The sequence below is a fragment of the Orussus abietinus genome, unplaced genomic scaffold, assembly GCF_000612105.2.
Source record: "Orussus abietinus isolate OABI.00-Male unplaced genomic scaffold, Oabi_2.0 scaffold17, whole genome shotgun sequence".
In the NCBI taxonomy this organism is placed as follows: Eukaryota; Metazoa; Arthropoda; class Insecta; order Hymenoptera; family Orussidae; genus Orussus; species Orussus abietinus.
In genome coordinates, this window is record NW_019395988.1 from 808433 (window position 1) to 831439 (window position 23007).

At 59.8% G+C, this 23007-nt stretch overlaps 1 protein-coding gene across 1 annotated transcript in view; it reads right to left on the reverse strand.

Moving 5' to 3' along the window:
* Positions 1 to 211: 211 nt before the first annotated feature.
* Positions 212 to 23007, reverse strand: part of LOC105702342 — a 66771-nt gene continuing 43975 nt past the window's right edge. Inside the window, exon 5 of the mRNA XM_012429841.1 lies at positions 212 to 690. Coding sequence (XP_012285264.1) covers positions 493 to 690 — 198 coding nt within the window. The 3' untranslated portion in view covers positions 212 to 492. The remainder of the gene's footprint in view (positions 691 to 23007) is intronic.

Below are 23007 nucleotides of genomic sequence, written 5' to 3' on the forward strand. Positions count from 1 at the left end.
TTCCTCCTCCGCCGCCGCCTCCGCCGCCTCCTCCGCCTCCGAGGCCGCCGACGCCGACGACGACGACGACGACGCCGCCGGCACCCCTCCGCTCGCCCCTGCTCCCCGACGCCGCCGCCGCCTCCTTCGCCTCCTTCGCGCCTTCTTCGCCTCCTTCGCCGCTTCCCGCGCCCGCCCCCGCCGCCGCTTGCCTCGTCTCCTTCCTCTCCTTCCTCTCCTTCTCCTTCTCCTGGTTCGCTTCCCTATTCCTCGCCCCACTCTCTCCGTCGGGGGCTGGACGCCAGCGGCTGCGGCTGGACCGAGGAGACTCTCTGTCGGGCGCTCTCCGGCCGCGAATCGGGCCCAGGCACCGTCTCGCTGCTGGTTTCGCTGCTACTCTCGCTGCTGCTCTCGCTGCTGCTCTCGCTGCTGCTCTCGCTGCTGCTGCCGCCGCGGGGGGCCCGCTGCCGGTGGGGCCGATCTTTCTTAGGGTTGCCGTTGCCGCTGCTCTCGCTACTGTCGCCGCTGCCGCTGTCGGCGCTGCTCTCGCTGAGGATGTCGCCGAGGAGGGTCGACCAGGGTGCCGAGGACGGGGGTCTCGCTGGCGGACTTCTCGTGCTCCCGCCTGGGAGCTGCATCCTTCGAGCTCGCCAAAGGGCTAGCTGCCCCTCGCTCCCTCGGCCCGAGTCGCCACGCTTCCGGTCTCTTCGTCTGCAACAGGAAGACCGATCGTCAGCCCTTGTCCTCCTCCTCCTCTTCCTTCGGTCGCAAGAAAATTCCCAGGCCGCGAATACGCGATGCATCGAACGCTTCCGGGACGTCGCGACCCACTCGGGGCCGGTTGAAAAAATAACTCAAGGCGATCGATAGTCGGCGAAAGAAAAAGAAGAAGATGATAACCTGTCCCCGTATGTGCACCCGCCCTGTGCAACTATACCCTTAGATCGGAACGTCGACTCCACCAGGAGACTATATTTACCCCCGAGAGGGTTGCCACTGCGCCGACAACCCCCGGCTATCTATATCCTGCACCACGAGTTCTCGATGCGGATGCACCGCCACCAAGGCGCGTGCATCCTACCTACGTCACCGTTTTCTTATCGAGCTTTTTTTTTTGTTATCCACCCGAGATCCCACCCTTTTTACCTTCCCACGATACCGAGGCGATTGGGAGCGACGTGTATTTTTTTTTAGATTTTTTTCGAGCGGGTGGAATGCAATCTGACTGAATAATTTGTCGAATGACCGCGTTTGCATACTGTATGTCGCGGAAGAATTCGGGTCAAGGTCCGCGGAATGCACGAGGCGGAAGGCGGATATCGTATCTTCGGTCGCGTATCGATGGATCGTCCATATTCACGCTACTTGTCCCGGCGGAGGATCCGCGCCCGTGTGCGTGCCGGGCGTTCACGCACTCACTCGGGCTCGACACGCACGCGTGTGTGCTGCCCACGGTGGGACTCGAAGCAACAGCTGAGCAGCTTAAAGCACCTGCGCTCAATAGCTGTCGCCGTATTCCGCAGCCACGCAGTCCACGCACGCGGAATCGCGCCGTAAACGCACCCAAGCCTCTTCGCCGATCACTCGTCGACGCTCGAAGGCGATCGGGCGAGGAGAATTGCGAGCGAATGCACATTTTTTAGGTGCATGCGTTAGAGAGGAAATTCTAATTTCTCAGGGATTGGAGTACGATTGAAATTCATTTTCGCTTTGCACTTGGTTTAAATTTTATATGTAAAAAAAAATTGTTAGAAAAAATGAAATTTCATAATTTACGCAAGGGACGCGAAACTCAGGATTTCTTCGCGTTTCCGTATAATGCGAGTTTGTCCCCGCGACGCGAATTTTCGCGATAAGGTCGGGGAAGCTTCGAGGGGGTTGGTTCCGAAAATGTCGCATTTGCTTCTCGTGCCCGGCGTAGATAAAAAGAAAAAAGAACATAGGGGGTCGAGGAAGGAGGAATTCGGCAGAAGGTCGGTCGGGGCGACATATGGCAGTGGCGGGCGGTAGTTTCGCGATAAGGTCTCGACTCGTCCACTTCACCTGGGAAGCTTCGAGGGGGGCCCTCCCGCGCAGTGGCCACTTTCAGGAGCACTTCCGTGCGAGGGACAAAAGGTGCCCCCGGCCTGTTCCCGGCCGGAAATGGCTTCAGGAACTTTCCGTCAGACCGCGCTTCCCCTCCTTTAGCCAATCCCCTCCCGCCTTCTGGAATCGGAAGCAGGAAGGTAATTACGGAGGCGCGAGAGACGCGTAACGAAACGGCATCGCCGCCGGCGCGCCGCGACGCCCGCGTCGACGGACATGGAATTGTCCGCCCCGACGGACGTCGGCGGATTCCTATTGTCTTCCGGCCTGTCCCCGGCAAGCCGGAACTCGGACGCATTCCCACCTCGCGGTTCCCCGGGTCGAGTCCGAATTCCCATCGAATTCCCCTAAGACCTCCATCTCGGAAACCGTCCACCAAGGATCTTCCAAATGCTCTTCAAAGCGCCCCCAAACGACGATCGCTCTCCGTTATCGAGCACCCATTGGTCAGATTTTATCGCGCCTACTTGTTGCGTACCGACGACCCCGTTGACGCTCTTGGGCCAAAAGTCATTTCCCAATGACGATTCGTCATCCCTCCACCTTTCCAGATCCTTCCCGGCCAGGGAGGTAATTAACTCCCTCAAAGACGGGGAATTTCGCGAACTTTACACCTTAAACATGGAGACCATAAGGAAGGTCCTTCTTTTCTCTTTACATTTGTTTGTACATATTAAAAAAAAAATTTTCTTAAAAAAGACCCTCCAAACCGTGAAACGATTCGGTAGATCCACTTCGGGGAAAAGTTTTGCAAACGATCGACCACTCGGATACGAGATTCATATCACCTTAAATAAGGCAAGGCGATTTCCTCCCGGGTGGTGTCGGCGTCAGGTGTCGCCGGCCGCATATGTCGAGGGTGCGTCAGGGGTCGTGCGTCGGAATGTCCGTGCCCTACCCCCCATAGGTGTCATGTGGCCGGTGCCAGCTTCGCAGGGGGTGGCGTGTGGGAACCCGTTCGCAGCCAACGAGCCACGTCCTCGGCGTATCGGGTTCGCCGAGTCCTTGGACGGATCGTCTCCGATTGGTTTCCCCTTATCAGGGTGAGCGGTGATTATCCGAGGACATCGGCCACCCTCGATGGTCCGGGATCGATTAAGACGGTTTTCCAGTCGAAAATCGGGGTACCCAAGGGGTAGCCATGCGTCGGAATTTCCCTGGGCTACCCCCCTACGGAGTCACGTGGTCGCGTCGCAGGGGGTGGCGTATGGGAACCCGATCGCAGGCATCGGCCCATGTCCATCGCGGTGGACGCGCGGTGCCGGCACTTCCCCTCGTTAGAAAATTATTGTAACATTCATTTCATTATTACCGCGGCACGCACACGCGCGCGCTCCCCTCCCCCTGCGGCGGACGCATTATCGGCCGACCCCGATGCAACAAGTTGACCGGTGTCAATTGATGCGTCATTAATTGGAGGTTAATTGCGTTAATGCGCTGCGAGCCCCCGCGACCGCCGCTTTTATTATTATTTTGCATTCGAATCGTTTACCGACCCACTGGCACGCACCCAAGCCCGCCGAGCGGCGCGCGGACAGGCGACCCGATTTTCATAATTCACACGCCGTTAAATTTATTGCCATTTTTACCCGGCTTTTCGGCTTTCCGATCCATTAATCTGCCCCCCGACCGCCTCCGCCCCCGAGCGAGCTCTCTCGCTCCCGCCGACACGCAACCCCTTCCCGGTTTATCGGACGCGATTGCGGCCTGTTTTCCATGAGTTTACCTTTTAAAAACAATCGGGTCAGTGGCACGATCGCATTATTAGCGGCACAATTTCCACGACTCTCGACCTCGCCGCCGAGGTTTCGCTTTCGCTTTCGACGGATTCCGCCACGCCGCTCGCGATTTTCGAAACCGCGAGTCGACCCGCGCCGAAAATGAACCGTATATTTGTTCGAGGACTGTCAAATTTTTTTTTTGACAGTTCCTAAAAATTCTTTCACTAACTTAGCAAATATTTTCGCCGTGGGTAGGATTATTTCTGCAGCACTTTGTCCCTTGCTAAAAATGCAAATATCATTTTTTTCCTCCGTCTATGGATTTATGCTTCTTATCTAGGATAGCGACGAGTTAAGGGTCTCGTTCTTGGATTTCCTTGATTAAATCCCTCGATTCTTTTTTTTTTCCCCCGGGCAAAAAAGTCGACGCACCCTTGGCGGAAAAGTGTCAAGGGAGGTGCAGGGTTCTTTAAGGGCGAAGGTTTCGGTTACTCGAAGGCGAGTCCTGGATTTTCGAGGGTCCTACTCTCGCAAGCTGGAAGATTCCCGCTTTGTATCGCATCTTCGGCCGTTAATCTCGCTTTCGAGGAAGCGACGGAGAGACGGAGAGCCAGCGGTGGATCCTGCGGGATAATCGGGAAAGGGGCGCCGCGAGTTTCCGGGACAATGACGGATGAGGTCCTTGGTACCTCGCGAGGTACCCGAGGTATTCGAGGTGCTTTCACCCAGGACATCCAGGTCGGAGAGGGACTTTCCCCAAGGTGGCTCGGGAGCAAATCCGAGGAGATCCTTGCCTGGGAGACCTCTCGTTGGTCCTTCGCCTGCACCTTCCCAGGTCCTGGCGCACCCTCCCGGTTCCCATGACTTCCTGTGGGAAATCCCAACGTCTGATATCGAAGGCAAAAAATCCTTCGTCGCCTTTGGCCCTCCGGAAAGGAAGTAGGCACAACGGTCCTTGCCCCCATTGGCGTAGCCTGCCTTTCCTGGTCCTTTAAATCCACCCCGTCGCCGTCACCATCCCTTCGTTCCCTGTGTTTCTCCCAAATGCTTCCACATGCTCCTCTAGATATTCCCGTCTCCCGCGAAACTAAGGGAAAGGATTGCATTCACGGATACGTTCCCTGGAATTAATAATTTCCCACCGAATAAAAAAAAAAAAGACGTATTTATAGCGTCGACGGGGATAATTAAATGGCGAAAAGCCGACCCTGGGGTAGGCATCCCCGTGACAAAGGGTAGCCTACGTTGCAGGTGTACTCGGAAAGGATTAATAGGTAAACGTAAGGGTGCGAAAAATATTCAAAGCAACTAATTTTGCATTTACCGTCGCACTTGCTCGTTTTCGGTACTCTACGTTAATTATTATAACGCAGGGATGCCGTGTTTGACACGAAGAGATGCCGATGAATCCTCATCCTGATCCAATTCGGAGCGTGGGATCGTTGTGCAGGTCTCGATACTTTCTTCGAGACGGGCCCCTCGAAGTCGATACCTCTGCAAGATCGAGGAGGGCTCCCTTCGTGGTCGGGCCATTCAGGTGGTTTCTACCGGGTGGCGTTCCCCCGATTTAAATGTCCAGGTCTCCAGCTGGGCCTGCTCGAGGTCGAGGTAACTCGGCTGCTCTCGAGGGGCCAAGGCGAAGGCAGGGTGGGGCACCTTGGGCACCTTTGGGCACCTTTGGGCCCCCTTTGGGGTCCCTCCAGACGAAGGAGGAGCCCAAGGAGAAGGCTTTCTTACGAGTCGGGAAGGCGCGCGTGCCAGCTGCCGTTTCGAGGCGTAACCGACGTTTCGGCTTCTCTTCTTGCCATTGTTGTCCCCCTGCGGTGTTTCAACGTCTTGGCGACGGAATCGCTCCTTGCGATTTCCTTCAAGACGCGTGCAGGATTCTCGGCATGTGCCGGGGAGGAGTCCAACGGTCTTTTCCGGTTCCTCGAAGTCACCCCAGGGCGCTCGAAATCTTCGCGATCACCGCGGAAAAAAAAGACATTTGCACCTTCAGCAAAGGACAGGGGTGCTGATTAAATTTTCCTCTTACCGGGGGAATAATCGTATCAACGGCAGAAGTATTTCCAATTGTCTCGAATCTTGACAGATTCCCTTTGGAAAAAATACTTGCTAAGTTAGCGAATGAATTTGCACGGCCAAGCTGCAAGTGAAGTTTCTTATTACGAGGGTGAATTATTTTTCCGCGGGCAGAACGGGGCCACGTCCTGGCACCGAACTCGAATCGGTCCTGCCGGATCGGCCCAGGACGCATAACTCAAAAGTTGACCGGAGTTCCTCCAAAGTGGCTCTCGGCTCGCCCAGGAGAGGTCCCGGAAGTCGGGCGTCGCGACGCCGAACGACGGCCCCGGGCCGGCGGTTTATTGGCCGGGGACGGCACTTTTCGCGGCAGTTCGCGAAGCCCCCGTTGCCGGCATATTGGCAAGCCGAGGGCATGCGAGATTAGGGGTTATCATCGGCCAGAGGACGGAGGTCGAAAGTCTTATGGCAGGCGGCCAAACGGCGCCTCGCCGCCGGTTTTTTGGCGACACTTTGGCCGCCCCGGGACGCCTTAATTAGATTCAATTGGCAAAGTTTGCGGGAACCGCCATGCGGAGTCTCCCAGGACGTCTCCGCGGACGAGCCAGGGCCGAGGAAGAGGGAAAAAGAGGGTCCGGCAGGTGGGGAGACTCGGTGGAAATCGAAAACCCGGGGTGACGGGGAAGATCCTTGGAGGCCCTCTCGAGGGTCCGGGTCCTTCGGGTCGGTCCTGGCCGGCGACGCAGGAGTCGGTCCGCAGCCTCGCTCGCAGCCTCGCGGCGAGCGGTGGTCCGATCGTTTGAGCCAATCACGGCGTGATTGAGTGTAATGGACTTGCGTCTTGTCCCCCATGGCAGGGGCTCTCACGCTGCGGCCCGGAAGGCCGCTCCTCGGACGCGGCCTTGCGGGCCGTGCGGCCGATCCGCGCGGCTCTTGCGTTGGGCACCTCCGAGCGCTCCGTAAGTGACTAGGACACAGGATGAAGGCTGTGCCCGAGCGAGCGAGTGGCCGGTTGGTATGATAATGAGGAAGGTGACTTCCGACGATCCATATACGCCGAGAGAGAGAGAGAGAGAGCGAGAGACGAGGGGCGGCCAAGGAGCGGACACTTCAATCCCCGACACCCTCGTCGATCCTCTGCCGTTCGACGCGCGAGCCTCCGCCATCTCCGCCGGCAATTGACACGAGAGACGAGTGCCGGCCACCGGAAGACGACCAGCGTCCCGACGCCGGAAGGAGCCGGGCCCCGCTTTTCGAGCTCGACGCGGCCACTTCGATTCCGGCTGGAAGAGTCTCGAGACGCCTCCTCGACCTCCGACTTTCCAGCCGACCAATTATCCCCGAACGACGACGCTTCCGGAGGCGCTCGCGAGGCGAAAACCGCGCGGTTCGCCCGCGTCGAGGTGAGTCTCCAATTACGACGCCCCGAGTGCCGGCGATTAGCGCCTAGGAGATGACGTCCGAGCCCCGAGGCGTCGCCAGCGGTTCTCTCGGTGTCGGGGAAACGATATTAATTTGCATGAGAAGCGAAGAGAGGCGGCTCGCATCGCGCGCCGGTTCCCAAGTGTGGACGGAGCCCGGGGCGAGCGGTTAATCCAATTGAGTCAATTCGGGTTAACTTGAAGTCGTCTAAACAGCTCGTTTAGGCGACCTATGATGCATGCGTTACGCCGTATCCGGTCCTCTTCCTTCCTACCGCGGTGAATCCCCTCTCTTCCTCTCTCCGACCTGAGACTTCGTCTTGCTCCTCGAGGCCCTTCCCCGATCGAGGGCACTCCTCCTAACGAGCTTTGCGAATTTTCTCCGCATTATAAATCCACTGGGGGCTTTCATCGAACCTTCCATCAGGATTTTAACGTATCCTCGGTAAATCCAACGATTCGGAAGGAAGGCAAAGGTCTTCGATGGAAACGTTCATCTCGAAGACCGCCCTCGCAATTGGGCGCGATCGGCGCGTACATTGATAAGTGTGACAGGTTTTATTAGGCGAGGAAGAGGAAGACGAGGTCTCGTCTACGAGCTACCGTTTTGCCGTCCCGGCCTCCCCTTGACATCTTAATCCGCGATTAACTCGCTCGTCCGCGATCCACATTGGATCCCCTGTCGCGCCCGATTTATCCGGATCGCCGGTCGTACTCGTCGTCGACACTTGTGACGCATGGGATTGCCTCCGCGGCGTTTCTTTAAACGAAAATCCCCGTATCGAGATTCCTCCTGAATTTATCGTCCTCCAATTTCCAGGGGATCCAGGGTGTCCTCCGTTGACCAACGTCCCCGTTTCCGCAACGTTACCGCGTTCGGGTATATACGGAGAGAAAAGATCAGTCGTCCGAAACAAATGTATATCGTTGTCCAAACCATATACAATAGCGAGAAACAATTATTTCCTCGGGAAGAGACATTATAAGATTGACATTTCTGTGGTCGTACTCGATCGCAGGATTTTTATGTAGCGATGCACATGTCGCTGATTAACTTTTTTTTCCTCCCGGAATTAGGGTTCGAAACGATGGTAACGGGGAAAAAATGGCAACGGAGGAGGAAAGGGGTAGGTCGAAACGCGCCCTTCGGAGTCGCCCCTCGAGGCAGCCTCCACCCTGTCCGAGAAGGGGTTGCATAAGGTCAAGCAATTCGCGAAGGGGAGCCGGGTGCATCGGGCGGCTCGCGGGTGCATCGCGGCTGCACCGCGGGAAGAATCAATGACTATCAGCGGAGGGTGCGTGGAGGCCGAGTCGAGCCGGGTCGGGCCGGGCTGGGTCGGGTCGGGTCGGGCGAAGGGACGGTCCGCTCTTGGTGGCAAGCCGGGGCTAGCTAACCAGTCGTGGATGATGCAGTCATTGGGCTCTATGCTGCTCTAGTGCGGAGCACGCGAGTATTTGCTCGGGGCACACACTAGACTCGCCTCCCCAGCTGACGTTGATTGAAGGAATAAGGGAAACGGCGAGCTCTCTCAAGTACCGCGCCCCCGCGGCCTCCCTCGACGGCCCCCTGCAGCCGCGAGAGGCTCCGCGCGCTGCGCCGCAGCGGGCTGAGCCCCCGGGTTGCCCCGTCTCGGGCCGGGATCGTCGCGGCGCGTCGGTTACATCGGGAATTCCTCTTTTCAGGCCGCGCGTTAATTAGACAGAATTTATGCAGGTATAACGAGTCCTTGGCCCGGGACCGGGATCCGAAATAAAAAGGCGCCGCGTCGGTTTTCACCCCGGAAGGCGAGGGACCGATCGCCCGGACCGAGGGCAGCGGGGGCGATCGACGAGAGGAGAGAGAGGAAACGCGGATCTCGGATCCGGAACCCGCGACAATGCCGCGGAAGGCGATATACCTGGACGATCTTGGATCCCTCGACATGGTATTGGCGCGACCGATCGCCGAGGCCTCCTCGTGGCGCGGACAACTGTTCGCCCGCTCGCGTGGTCACTCGACCTCGTCTCCTGGGAGACGGCGTCGCTTTCATTACCCGCTTCCGAGTCGGCACCCGAGGACCGTGAAACCCGGAACCCGGTCGCCTCTTCCGCGGATGTCGCACCCGCGTCTCTTCCGCCGTTTCGACGGATGCGTTTTGAATTTGCCGGCCCACCGATCGCGGAAGCGACGTCGAGGATCGGAGGAAGGACATTAGTCGCGGCCTCGTCCGCGGGCAAAGTGGCTCGCCGGAAGTCGAGTGACACCTTTCGGCCGAGTGACACCTCGCGCCCCCTTAAATGCCCCGGCGTATAAAGCGACGCCTTCGACGTCGTTAAACTCGCCGTAACCGGGACGAGGCGTCTCTCGTTACTTCCGTGGCGTCGATTCCGCCCGGGCGCCGTCGTTAGCGGGTAAAATGGGGAAAACAAGATGGCGGCAAAAGTCGCCGCGTGCTAATGACGTGCCACCGAAGAATGCGTAGATTTTCTTTTTTTTTTTTTTTTTCGCGCACGCGCTGGTCTTCCGGGGGGTGGTCGGACGAAGAGGCGCCCTGGGAATGGGGGGGCCCACCCAGCTACCCTCTCGCTAATTTTTCCTTTTTTCTAGGGTCCTTTGATCGATAACGATCGATCATCGCGATGCACTCCGATCCCTGCTTTGGTACGATTTAAACTCCGTGATTTCTGCACCGAGGAGGCAATTCCCGATTTAATCGCGGTTTAATCGCGACTTAATCGAGGGAAAAAGAGCGGGCGTCGTCTCTAAGTACCGAGGCGCTCGGTGACGCGTACGTTGCGTACGCGTTACGCGTATCCTGGGGTCGGGTCAGTTCTCAGGGCTATCATTGCCTGCCGACCGGAAGACTCACTTAGTCCCGTCTTGAGTTACCCCTCTCCTCTCTTGGTTACCCAGCTAGTCCTCGGCCACCTCGATTCGAGCTGCACCCTCCGTCCGCCCGTTTCCCCCGCTCCTCGACGGCCTCGACGCCTCCCCCGAAGGAAGCACCGAGTCCCGGGGTCTCGTCCCGAGGAAGAGCCGTCGTCGAGTCGAGCGGTGTCGATTCCTCTTGCGGGGATCCTCTTCCGGAACTCCAATGTCCACCTTCCGGATACTCCATCGAGTTCGCACGATGAAGTTTCAATTTTTTAAAAAATTCCTTCAATGGCGTCTCAACAATTTTTCATGAAAACTTAATTCGGGGAAAGATCTCATGAACGATCCTCTTCCGGATGCTGCAAGTGGTTCGCAGGACCGTTTCTTTATTCTCGTTGCCCTCGGACGATATTTAATTAATAAACTCGATTTACGCCGATAATTCTCACCGCCTTCGCTAACGAATAATTGTATCGCTTCCGTCACCGCCGGCGGAGCCTGGCGTTTTCCTCCCTTTTTCATATTACGCCTCTTCCTTATTTATGTTAAGCGTATGTACGCTTAATTAGCGCGCGACCGAGGAATAATTGGTTTCGGCTCGATTTCCCTGTGTGCGGCATAAATGCGCGGCTTAAACTTGTTGCGGCGCTCGGCGCGAGTAATTGCGCGGCCCGCGCGCGTGTGCGTCGGCCATTGTGCGTTTCCGTCGCGGATACGACTCCTTTTACCCTTTAGTGACTCTCGGAGGCGAGATGCACTGCTAAATACCGCGGTTCTGCCCGAGTACAGTCCGTCCCCAAGTATCGCGAGTGCGCAACCGGGGTGTAACGAGAATTCTTAAATCCAGGAGAGGTCATCTCGAAATTCAACGCGACCTCTCATTAATCCGTCATGAACCCGTTAATCAAATAATTCGACAAACGTAAAATATGACGATCAACGATGAAAGTTTGATAGGTTTCTCGAATAATTCTGTATTAATGGTAATTGTTCGTGTAACGAGAATTCTGAAATCCGGGAGGGGGCCACCTCCGAATTCAACCCCACGTCTCGATTAAATCCCCCGTTAATTCGTCATAAACCTATTAATGTAATTATTCGAGAAACGCGCAGGTTAGGTTCCGCGTATCAAAATCGAATTCGAAGTTTTCCCTGATGTCTCCGCGTGTCGCAAGGGGAGAACAATAAATGCGCGGAGGCGTTACGAGTTCCTGGCTCGCGAAGTCGCGAGTTTTCCCTCAACAATAAAATGCTTTTACAACACTTCGCACCCTCCGGCTCGTTAACGCGACCGCGGCATTACGACTGGCGTTGCCCCCGCTGTCACAATGTTGCTTTACTGCCTTTAAGTTTCGAGTCGGTTCGGTCAGAATTTCACGGTTTTCCGGATCCCACGAACGGAGAGACCTCCTCGTCTTCGAGAATTACCCCGAGGTCGCTAATCGAGGCTCCTTCCCCCGTGAAAAAAAAAAAAGAATCCTCAGAAATCGGGAACGCATTTTCCAGCCTTCGGGAAACGGAGCGGTCGAACCGCGTCGGTGGAAGGGGGATAGAACTCGAAGAAGACGTCAAGGGGGGGGCTCGCCGTCGAGGCTCTCGAAGAGGCTTCGAGTTTGGATCGTTATCGACCCTGAAGTTGGCCGAGGGCCTCCAAAGCCTCGGTCGATCGATCTCTAAATCGTTCCGGAAAGAAGGGACTCAAAGGGTCGCCAAGGCATCGATATTTCCCGAGGGCCGTCGGCGTCCCTCGCCGCTTTCCGCACTTCCGCCGGAAGTCGTTCACAAAGGAACTCACGGGGGGGCTAAGTACGATTCGGTCGGACCGTTCCACGGTACGATTACAAAATGGAGGGGCGATAACTAATTTGTGGAGACCGTCCTAGCGGGAGCAAGACCGGGGTCTTGGGAGCGATAGTCGAAACGCAAAGATATGGGCGGCTATCGGTTATCGCGAAGGGAGGGGTCGTTGAAGGAATCTTCCGTCGGTCTCGATCGATGGGCCCTCGATCGGTCCCCGGTCGAGAACTCGGGGAGGGGAACGAAAGGCCCCGCCGTCTCGGTCCGCCGCGGCGCTTCCCAGATCCGGGGCCGGAAACCGGAACCTGCGTCCACTCGAGCCCGACCTCCGCCTCCTGCAGGGGGCAGGTCACATCCTGGAAGGTACTCGCGTGTACCTGCAGGTCGGCCGCACCGATACCGCGCCTCCACGGATACGTGATCGCAACAAAACAGCGGACGTCCGGACGGCGGACAGTCGCACAGGTATCGAGCGCGCTCCTCGCCGCTCCCACGCGACGGGCCTCTTTCACCGGGCCCGATCGAGATCGGCAAGAGGACGGAACTCGGCGCCGCTTCCTCCGGAAAAGTGGACGCTTCCCCCCAAGGATGCTTGGTCCAGTGGTCACGGACTTCCGGCCCGCTTTCCGGGGCCGAGCGTCGACCGCGGGGCCGCAGGGACTCGCAGGAAGGGCTCGACCGAGGCGCGCCGACTCCCGGAGGCGTCGCCAGAGGTCCCGGAGGAGGAACTCGAACGAGTACTCGGTTCGTCCTCGCGACGCGTCGGGATAACGAGTGGACGTCAACGATCGACCCTCCGAGGGCACTCGAGCGCTCCGGGTCGTCTCGACGCGGGACGCTCCTTTTCTCTCTCTCTCCGTCCCGCTCGCGCCGGAAGAAAGGCGGAAGCCTCGAGACCGGGTCTTCTTCAATTCCTGAAGGCGTCCGCCGCGCGCGCGGCCCGGAGGCGTCTCGCCCCCGCCACCCCCGACGAGTGCGAGCGACTTTGCGCGGCGCGCCTCTGTCGTGGCGGGTACTCGCGCTACTTTTGTCCGCTTTCAGGAGACATTCAGAAGACTCTGCCCGCCCCCGCGGCCCGTTCGTTGGCCGAGGGGGCAGGGCGGGGGTCCGGGGGCTGTTTTCGCGCCATTGTCCGACGCGCATCAAGAACGAGAAAAGCTCTTCCGCTGACAAGCCCCGCGCTCGACGTTACCGGAGTAAAAGTTCCGGCCACCCCGCCGTCGACGGCGCCTCCTTCTCCTATTTACGAGGTAAGTAATGCGAGGCACTCTGCTGATTTCTATAAGTAGCACTCGGGTAATGGGGAACACCGGAGCGCGCTCTTCCGCCCGGGCGCCGCGCCGCCACCTCGGCCCGACCGGTGGACCGATCGAACCCTCGAAGACGAGACGCGCGGCCAGGTCGACGGAGACTTTTCCGCCCTCGACGAGAGAGACGGTTCTCCTCGCTCGACCGAAAGCGTCCCGACGCTCGGTCGGTGCACGCAGTCGAGGCGAGGGCGGCCGCCGGGGCTCTTTCCGCTGCGCGCTCGACGAGGGCGGCCCTCCGCGGCTCCGCGCGCGGCATCTTGTGCTAAAGTGGCGTAAGAATAAGGTTTGCGTCGGGCCGGGGGTCTTCTCTCTCCTTCGGGACGCCGCCGCGGGAGGATGGAGGAGATGACGTCGAGCTGGTAAGCACTCTCGCAAACGATGACTCCACTCGAGGCTCCAACCACCCCGGCCCGTAGGACGCGGAAGAAACGCTCGAGTATCGCCGGTGTATCCACCTTACGGAGGGTTCTCAACCTCCTCCACCTTTTCCGCCCCTTGCTCCCTGGGTCTCGTTTCGCCCCCTCCCGTCCGCGACTCGAGCGCATCGGAGACGAACCTCTCGAAGGGCCGATCGAAGTCTTCGAGATCTCCCGCGTCGACCTTGCCCTTGAATTTTCCCGAGGTCCCCGGCGGAGGCTCGGGCGGAAGGAAAACCGGCGCGGAAGGAGCGAAAGAGTGCGGAAGGAGCGCGCAAAGGGTAGAGGGAAGTGGCGAGGGTGTCAGGGGCGGGGAACGAAAATACGAGGGGAGCTCGACGGGGGGTCGGTGTATCGAGCGGCCGAGTTTTCGGAATCTTCCCCCGGCATTGCTTGAGGAGCCTCGAGAGCGGGGGCGAGGGTGCGTGCATTGTACGGGGCCCATCTTATATGCACCACCCCGCCCGGCGCCCACCCCTGACGCGTTCCGCCTTATACTTGCACTCTTTGTTCTTCCGCGGTCCCCTCGTCCTCGGCGCGCACACGCGCGCACCCCGGCTCGGCGTACGATTTCGCACCCCTCGGGGTGGCGGCCCCCGCCCCCGCCCCCGGCCCTCGCCGAGAGCGCGACGACGGATCCTCGAGGCGGCGGCGAGTCCGAGGGGGGCGCAAGGATGTTTCAAGGAACGCTTTCTGAAGGGTCCTGCCGACCGGGCCGAAGCCAGGGGCAAGGGCGGGACCAAGGGAGCGACCCCTCCGTCCTCGACGGGGCGACACTCGGAGCGTCTGCGTCTCCCGGCGCCCCGACGCCCCGGTCGCGATGCACCGGATGTCTGGAGGCCCTCGAAGGAGGCCGCGGCCGCGATCGACTTCCGATCCGCTCTCCGGGGGCGGTGGGTGGAAATAATGGAGGAGAGAGAGAGAGAGGGGGAGACCGACCTCCCCTCTCGCGACCATCTTGGCCGTCTGCGCGGCCGGAAAATGAAATCTTTGTCCCGGATTTCCGGGCCGAGGTCTGACGAGAAAACGCTGCGGAGGCGGCCCGGCTCGGCTGGCAGTCGCGGAAAGTGGGCGGTGGGTGGGCGGTAATCGGAATAGATAGACTTTCCTAGAGACAGGCCAAGGAGAATGGGCCATTCATGCACGGAAAACCGAGCGACTCGGTGGTAGGGAGGGCCCCGGATTGTAATACGTCTCCGGCTCCGTCGCGGAGATTACGTCCCTGTGTGTCCCGCGGGGCTGCAATATCTTGCACCCCCCGGGCCCCGCCCCGCCACTTCGCCCCGGTTTCCGTCCATCTCACCTCCCCTGGCTCCTCGGGAGCGTCCTCCTCGACGGCGCGCCTCGCGGATGACGGCTCGTCGCGAAAAAACGACGCCGAGCCCCGAGCCACCGCCGACGCGAGCTCGCGAACCCCTTCGGGTCTTAAGAAATCAATTAAACCGGAGGCGGGGGGCGAGTCGGCGCCGCCCGCGGCGGGGGAACCGCGTCGAGTGGACGGAGCGGGGAAAGACGGAAGACGGACGGCGAAAGACGGAACTCGCGGTAATCAGGGGATCTCCCGATCTCTCCCTTCCTTTCTCTCCCTCTCCCTTGCCCTCCCCGCTCTTAATCCACTCACCCCCCGCGAAGGTGATCGGAGACAGTCGAGGTCGATGTCGGAAATTCCGCGGCGGTCGCCGTTCGACTCCTGGCCGACGCGGATTACGCCGATCAAAACCTACCCTCTCAATCGTTGGGTATTTCGATTCCACGTTAAATTACGGTAAAATTACATTTTCCCTGTAATATCGCATTCTGTACCCTGTAATATCCGCGGTGGACCGCGGGTTAGCAAAATCGAACCGAGGATTTCGGACAAAGGGAGCGACCCCTTTCCTCATCCAGGTGAAGGCCCAGGTACCCCCGAGATGCCACCCCCGCAGGTGAAGGTTTCCCTTTCGAGAACACCTTCCCCCGAGGGAGACGGTCCAGGGCGCGAATCGGCCCTCCACCCTCACCTGCCGTCCAGGGGTGCCCTCGACGCTGCGAGTCGCGCAAGGTGGACCGGACGGGAGAGACGGAAGAATCGAAGGAGAGGCCGAGGAGAAACGGAGAGGGAGAGTCAGAAATAACCGAGTGAAATATCGCGAGAGGATCGGAGGGTGGAGGAGCGCGTTCGGAGAGGGTCGGGGTGGGGGCGGCGAGGGTAGCGGGGCGGGGGGCCCCGAGGAAAAGGGATAAAAAGTAAGGGGTTGCCCACCCTATCCAACCGCGTCTAGTAAGAAGCATTGGAATCGATATCATTGCAACGTGGGCTCCTCCACCAGTCTCACCCCCGGCGCGGCCGCTCCCTCTCGGTGGGTCTCTCTCCGGCGCGGCGTCTCGGCGCTCGGCGTCCTCGTCCCTCGCGCTCGCTCGCGCTCGCTCTTCCCAGCCGTCACCGAGCCGACTTAACTCTTTCCTTCTCGTTCCCTCTTACGGTCCCCGATGGGGTCTCGCCCCGCCGGCTCCGCCGAGGTTCCGCTCGGCGACTCCTCCGACCCCTTCCTCGTTTCGAATCAGAGCTCGTTCTCGCTATTAAGAAATTCGCGGGAGAGATTACGCCTCGCGGCTGGCTTAATACTCACTAGATTATCGCGACGAGGGCCGAGGGCCCGAGGGCTGACGGGATTTCAACCCCTTCGTCTCCTCGACGGGAGAAAGAGAGAGAGGCCCGCCCGTTTCGTCGCGAGCCGTTCGTTAGCGGGATTTCGCGACTTCTGACGTCGCCGATTGGCGCCCACCCCCGGGGGGTGCCTTTCGGCGAGCCGAAACGGGAATTGGATCGCGGGAGAAAGAATCGGCCAGAGGGCGGCCGAGGGAAACTTCTTGGACTCGAGTCCGAGCAAAAGGGGTTTCCGCCCGGCAGAGGAAAAAGAGCCACCCCCTGGGGGGAGGGGGAGTTCTCCCAAGAGTTGCTCGTCGGCATCGGGGAAACGTCCGAGTAGTTGCCGCGAGCGAATCGCGAGAGCGAGCCCTCCGGGGGCGAGGGGGTGGTCGGCCTTCCTGACGTCTGGGGCCGGGGGGAAACAGGAGCGACGAGGGGCACGTAATAAATTCCCGACCTCGATCCGGCGGGATTCAAGAAAGCCGATCGCGGCCGATCGCCAAGGTGGACGCGCGGGCGCGGAAAGTTCCGCCCGGGGGTGGCGGAAAAAGTCCAGCTCGGCGGATTTCGTTCCTACCCTGGTGCTTCCCCCCTCCGCGAATTCCCCGAATTTTTCCCCCGGAGTGAGGGGCTCGCGTAATCGCGATTATGATTGAAATCCGGGTCGGGGAGGGGGGAGGTGCAGCGTAAAAAGAGGCGTAAAGCGGCGCGGATGGACGGCGGTTTTTCGAGTGTCCGCGTTACACTCGTCCAGGGGGTGGGGCAGGGTCAAAGGGAACTTTCCTACACGGCAATTTGGCATACCTGTGTAAACGCCCCCGTTGGAGGGCCTTCGAAACTTGCCCCCGCTCCCCCTCCCCCCGGCCGGGAGGAGCCTCCCGCCTCGAGCATAAAATGTAATATGGGCATGTTAAAAACTTATTCCGAGTTAAGCCGCGGTGGCCTAAAAAGCCATATAACTCGGCTGCCGGTTGCAGCGCCCGAGAATAGAGGGGGAGAGAGAAAGAGGGAGGGCAGAGTGCATCGTCTCGCGGAGGACCCCCCGGGAAGGCGTCGCCGGGATCGCCGAAACTCGGGAATAGCCCGTAACGACGGGGCGAGATAATAAAATTCAAATGGAGAAATAAATAAGCAGAAGCCCTCGAGGCTCGCGCCGGTGGGCGCAGCCCTGGGCCCCCTGGAGGGGATCGCCCCCGGGGGTGATTCCTGCCCTCTTCGCCGCGCGCGCCTTACTTGCCCGTTGCAACCCTTATTTCGACCAACGGAGGGGGTGAGCCGACGATATCCCGAGCAAGGAGAGGAACGAGGGTAAGAAGTACAGACGTCGGAAAAAGCTTCGCCTGGACCCCGGATAGAGGGAATCGACGGGGATGGTTTTCCCAGGGAAGTCGCGTCGCGGTCGCCGATACGCGGACGAAGACGCGCGGACCGATAACGATAACGGCGCGGCCGATTCGGGGGCGGAAAGCGGAAGTCGCAGGGTGCAGGGGTGCGCGCGGACGCGTCTTTCATAACGGGCTGCTTATGAAAAGGAGAACCCGGTGAATCGCGCGTTACGTAATATTATGCGAACCGTGAAGGGGGTTTCGACTAGTTCCCGCCGCGTATGTGTTCCGGGAGCTTATCAAAGCTTGCATGTGTTCCGTTCGGGGCTCGCACGCACGCCCACCCCCTAACCACGTGAGCCCACGCTTGGTATATCTTCTTCCACCCCCCCGCGACCCTAACCCGACTCGACTCTACTCGGTTCAATTTAAACTTTGCCTCCGCCCCCGAAAGCCGCATTAAGATTTTTTAAAGTTACGCAAAAATCGATACCCGCCCCGCGACCGACACCGCCACCTTGCCGGCCGCCATTTTTGCACCCCCTGCCCCCGGGGCATCGTCCCCGCCGACCGGCGCCCTCGCTACCGCGGAATCGCGACGGAATCCCGACGATACCTCGGGATATGCAGGGGAGGGAGGGATGTATAGGCGAAATCGACGTAGAATCGAGGCCTCGATTCATTTTTAACGTCCACTCGAATCGAGTTATCAATGGCGGTTCCCACGGCGTCCCCGGTAGCGCGCCTCTTGTTTGATACACCGAAATCCAATTCCAATCTAGGTAATCGATCCGCCTTCCCCGTGTACCGTATGCCCCGCCGTTTGTAATCCGCGCGATACTTGGTCATTACCGTTTATGAGCCGGCCGATACTTCCCGAATCGAGTTCCTCGCATCTCGAGTCGGGTGCGGCCATTTTTTTTTTCACCCTTTTTTCGGCGAGTTTACCTTTCGACAGGGTCCACCGGTGACCGGGGCTCGAAAATAAACACCTATCCGGTTTCGTTCCTGGTAATGGTCGCCATGGCTGGTGGAGGCGCTGAAACGGCATCCCCCATTTTCCGAAAAAGGTTCCGACGAGTCGCCGGACCTCGCCAGCGAATTTCGCCCATATGGCGGGCTGACTCCTGGTCACCCTTCCCGAGGATCTCCCCCGGGGATCTCCTCTCTCGAATCGCAACCCTTTAACCCAACCTACCCCAAACCTATCGGGCGAGGCGAAGTTTCAACTCCAATTTGCCATTTCGTGACTGCAGCGAATCTTGCATTTTTCTTTCCGCAACAAGCGTCTATCATTCTATCACGAAAGGCGAAAGTTTCGGCTCCGCCACCTTCCGCCCTCCCGCCCTCTGGGGCCGTTAACGGGGCGAACTTTACCCTCGGTGCCATCCCGATGACCGTCGACACATTTTTCTTATCCGGAAGTGAGGATCACAGAAGTGTCATACACCGGAAACGAAAAAAATATTGATAATATTTTGACGTTTCGGCATATACGGAATGACGCTTTCGCATCGCCTCAAGGTATGTCCCTCGATTTTCGGAAGAATCGCGGTCTTAATCAACGAGTCGCGACCCCTTGAATTCGTTTCGGGGCGCGATGACCCTCTCGGAGATCAAAAGGCCGGATTTCGAAAAGGCCGGGTCAACGTAACGATGACTCGAAATCGCGCGCGAGCCAAGTCCTGGAGTGGCGCGCAGATGTGCGAAATGAAAAGGCAAAGCGAATCAGCGATTCCGAGGCTATCCCCGTAGAAAGCTCGGAGGGAGAGCGAGCGAGAAAGGGGAAGGGGAGGTTTGCACGTAGGAGAGAGAGGGAGGGAGAAAGGGACGCCCGAGGGGCGCAGGGAGAAAGAGAGAGAGTTGCTATTCGGTCGTTAGCCAGTTGGCTAATTTCCAGGAGAAATCATGAAAGCGTCCCTCCTCGTCGGAGGGCCAGGGGGGGCGAAGGGACCGGTCATTCGATGATCCTCGCCGGGTTCGCTCCCGGCGGGCAGTCATCGGCTTTCACTGATTTTTACTCCTTTTTCCGTCCATTCAATGACCGGAGCCGGAGGCCCGGCCGGGCAAAGCTCCCCCGCAAAGCGGCCGGGCAGAGCTTTTCGATGACTCCGAGTCGAGCCGAGCCGAGCCGAGCGGAGTCGAGCCCTCGATTGGGGTAGGTTAGGCCGGCCCGGCTCGCGAGTTCGCGGGTGGTTAGGGCTCGCCCCCCCGCGAAGCTCCGCGAGATCGATGCGTCTCGGTCGCGATCCGCCGCGCCCTTTCCGCCGATTTCGGACCGCAGCGGCGCGGAGGCGCGTTTCCCGGTCTCTGGTCTTTGCCAGGGGCGAAGTGCGCGTCTTGGCGGCGGGCGCGTCGCGGCGGGGGGCGCCCTTTGAATCGCTCCGAGGTCTCGTCGTCGCTACCTTCCCGGGTATCGAGGAAACCTCGTTTCCCGGGGCTCGGAAAAATCCCAAAGAAGGAGGACTGAATTACGGCGGCGCGCGCGGAAAGCGCGCCGCAAGGAGAAGGACCGCCGGCGACAAAAGAACGAGTCGCGCCGCGGGGGGGAGCGAGAGAGGGCGAGGGGGCCCGAGATCTGGAGCGCGGCCGCGAAGTGAGGAATTTTCACGACTCGCGTTTACCGTTCCTTCAATAGACACGACGAATACCGGAGGGCTCCGGCGGGTGCGGGGGCGGTGGTACTTTGCGGCCCGCCCGGCCAAGTTTTGACGCGCGCCGCGACGTCGCGGCCAGACCGCGCGGCGCCGCCGTCCCGGTCAATTGTTGCCCCGCTGCGCTTAGAAACCCGTACACATTGTAGGGCTTTCTTAATGACGGAAGAAATTCTATCGTACACGCATCCGTTTAGGACGGCTCCGCCGGGGTGCGTTTTGTCCGGGCACCCCAGGGCCAAGGATCGGCTCCGAGGGGATCGTTAACGACGGAGACCCCCGCGAGCCCCGTCGGTGTCATCGGCGAGCGACTCCAAGAGGGGGTTGCCGGGGTCTTAGCTCGAAGGCTGCGTCCTCGTTGCCGATTTCCTCCGAATCGGCGGGCGCACTTTTGAATCTCCTCTCGGCGATCTATCTTTCGAGGAGTCGTTAACGGGAGAGACGGTCGACGGGCTCGTCCGTAACGGAGGAAACGCGGATGCGCTTAAGACACGGCAACGGGCGTTTCATGGGTTTCTTAATGGCGGAAGAAACTTCGTGCGCGCATCCGCTCGGTCGGCCCGGGGGAGGAGCGTTTTGTCTGGGCTCCCGGGGCCAGGGATCGACTCCAGGGGGATCATTAACGGGAGAGGCGCCCGACACTTTGGTGTCATCGGCGTTTAAGCTCTTTCCATTTGTCGGTCGGATCCCGCAAAGGAGCCCGGGGGTGGCGGGACGCGTTGTATATCTTAGCTGCATCCGCCGATCGAGCTCCGGATCCCCCGGGGGTGGATTTCGCGAGCAACGCCGGGGGTGCCGATTTTTATCCCCGGGATGCGAGGACCGAGCGGAACCGTCGCCGTCACCTGCCCCGGCTTTCTTCTTCCGGGCGGAGGTCTCGCCCCCGGGGGGAGAGTCATCCTCGCCGTCATCGATTCTCGGTCGAGGACCCCCGGGGGCAATAATCCGACCGCGATGCTCGGCTCGGCGGGCGTTCGCCCCGTTCGGCCAGTTTCGCCGGTCTCACCCCTTCCGCCGGTTTCGTTCCATCCCCCAGAGGTCATCAAACACCAACGTCAGCCGGGCGGGCGGACGGGGTGGCGGGCGGCCGGGCGGCCGGCGAACCGGCCATTTTTTGTCTGGCCAGTCAGTGAGTCCCAGGGATCAGTGAATGCGCGCGCGGGGGCGGCGGGCTGGATGCTTCCGGGGAGCGGGGCTGAGTGCAGCAACCATCGATCAGCCTCCAGGCTGGACCGCGCAATGATTTTTACCCCTTTGTCCCACCCTTCGCCACCCACCGTTCCACCCGGCTCCCTTCCGCCTCCGCCCCGCCGCCCCCGGTTGCCCCACGGGCCGAGCGCGCGCTATAGTCGCGCGAGCGCATCGACGCACACGCGCTCCCAAGTGCGCGCTCGTGCGCCCGTACTTCCTCCCGCGCGCGCGAGGGACCCGTAGCCTTCCTCCACCCCCTCTGCCCCCCTCTCGCCCTCTCTCTCCCTCGCTCGTTTCGCCCTCCTCCCCGCCGCTCTCGCCGTCTCTCTCGCGCGCGGAGAGCCCGCGAGTCGGCTCCTCTTTCTCTCTTTCTCTCTTTCTCGTTCGAAACCTGCCAGGCACTCTGGCCACGCCTTCCACCCCCGCCCCGGCCCAGACGGGCGGCCAGCGCTTTTTGCATTATCTCGTTTTCGCAAAAATATGCGCGGATGCTAATCCGCCCCGTAATTCGTCCACCCCCGCGATCCGGCCCTAACTCTCCTCGTCCTCGCTCGCTCGCTCGTCCGCCGTCTCTGTACATATGTACCCGGGAGCCTCCATGTGCCAGGCGGAGGCACATAGGGAGGACTACCCTCCTCCCGCCCCCGAGCCTGGGGTTAAGTCGCGCGAGTTGAGACTTACGGCCCCCGGGGGTGGCGGGCAAGGCTGTCGATCGCCGTCCCGTCTTGTCACCCTTTCGATCCATCGGAACTTCGGCTCGGAGGGTGCTCTTCCGGTTGTTGTCTTCGTCGTTTATTCCGTCTTTGTCGCTCTCGCCGTTTCCGCATCGGATCCGTCTCACCCCCGTTCCCCCCCGGCCCGTTCATCGATGTCATTTCGCCGTTTCGACGCGCGGGCTAATCGGCAAATGAATTAATTTTTGCACTTAACGTTAATGACCGTTTAACTGGACCAACGCGCTGGACGGGATTATTGGTCGCATCGCCGCCGGGGGATTCGAGTAAATGAAATCAAGTCCCTTTGTTTATTGCCCCGTCCGGAATCGCCGGGCCGATTATTGCCATCCGCGGGCGGGCCTCCACCCGCGGCGCACTTCCGCTTCTCAAAAACCGACCACCCCCTTTGACATCGTCTTAAACTCACCCCCGGTGGAAATAAACTCCACTCGCCCCGATCGAACCCTCCATTCCGCCCTGTCCTCATACGAAACGACGCGTCCACCCCCTCCACCCTTTTACGTTAGCCGATACAAATTTTGGAAAACTCCGCGAGTCTCTTTTCCCCCCTTTTCGACACAGCCTCCGGGTACGTGGGTACTCGTTCCTGGATTAAAACAAATGAAATCAAGCTGCCTCCCCCCCTCCCCCCGCTGCCCCCTCTGGCTCGCGCATTTCCGCGACGATCGCGGAAACGGATTATTTTCTGCAGGGAGCTCGGTCGGACGCGTTGCTGCATTATGCAGAATCCACCTCGGCATATCCCGGGATTCTGCTTGGACGTGCCCGCTGTGTGACGGGCGGAGGGTGGGTGGAGGTGGGTGGCGGCCGGGGGGCCAAGGGGTGGCCAAGCGGATAAGCGAAAAAGGCACAATCCCCGTACGCAC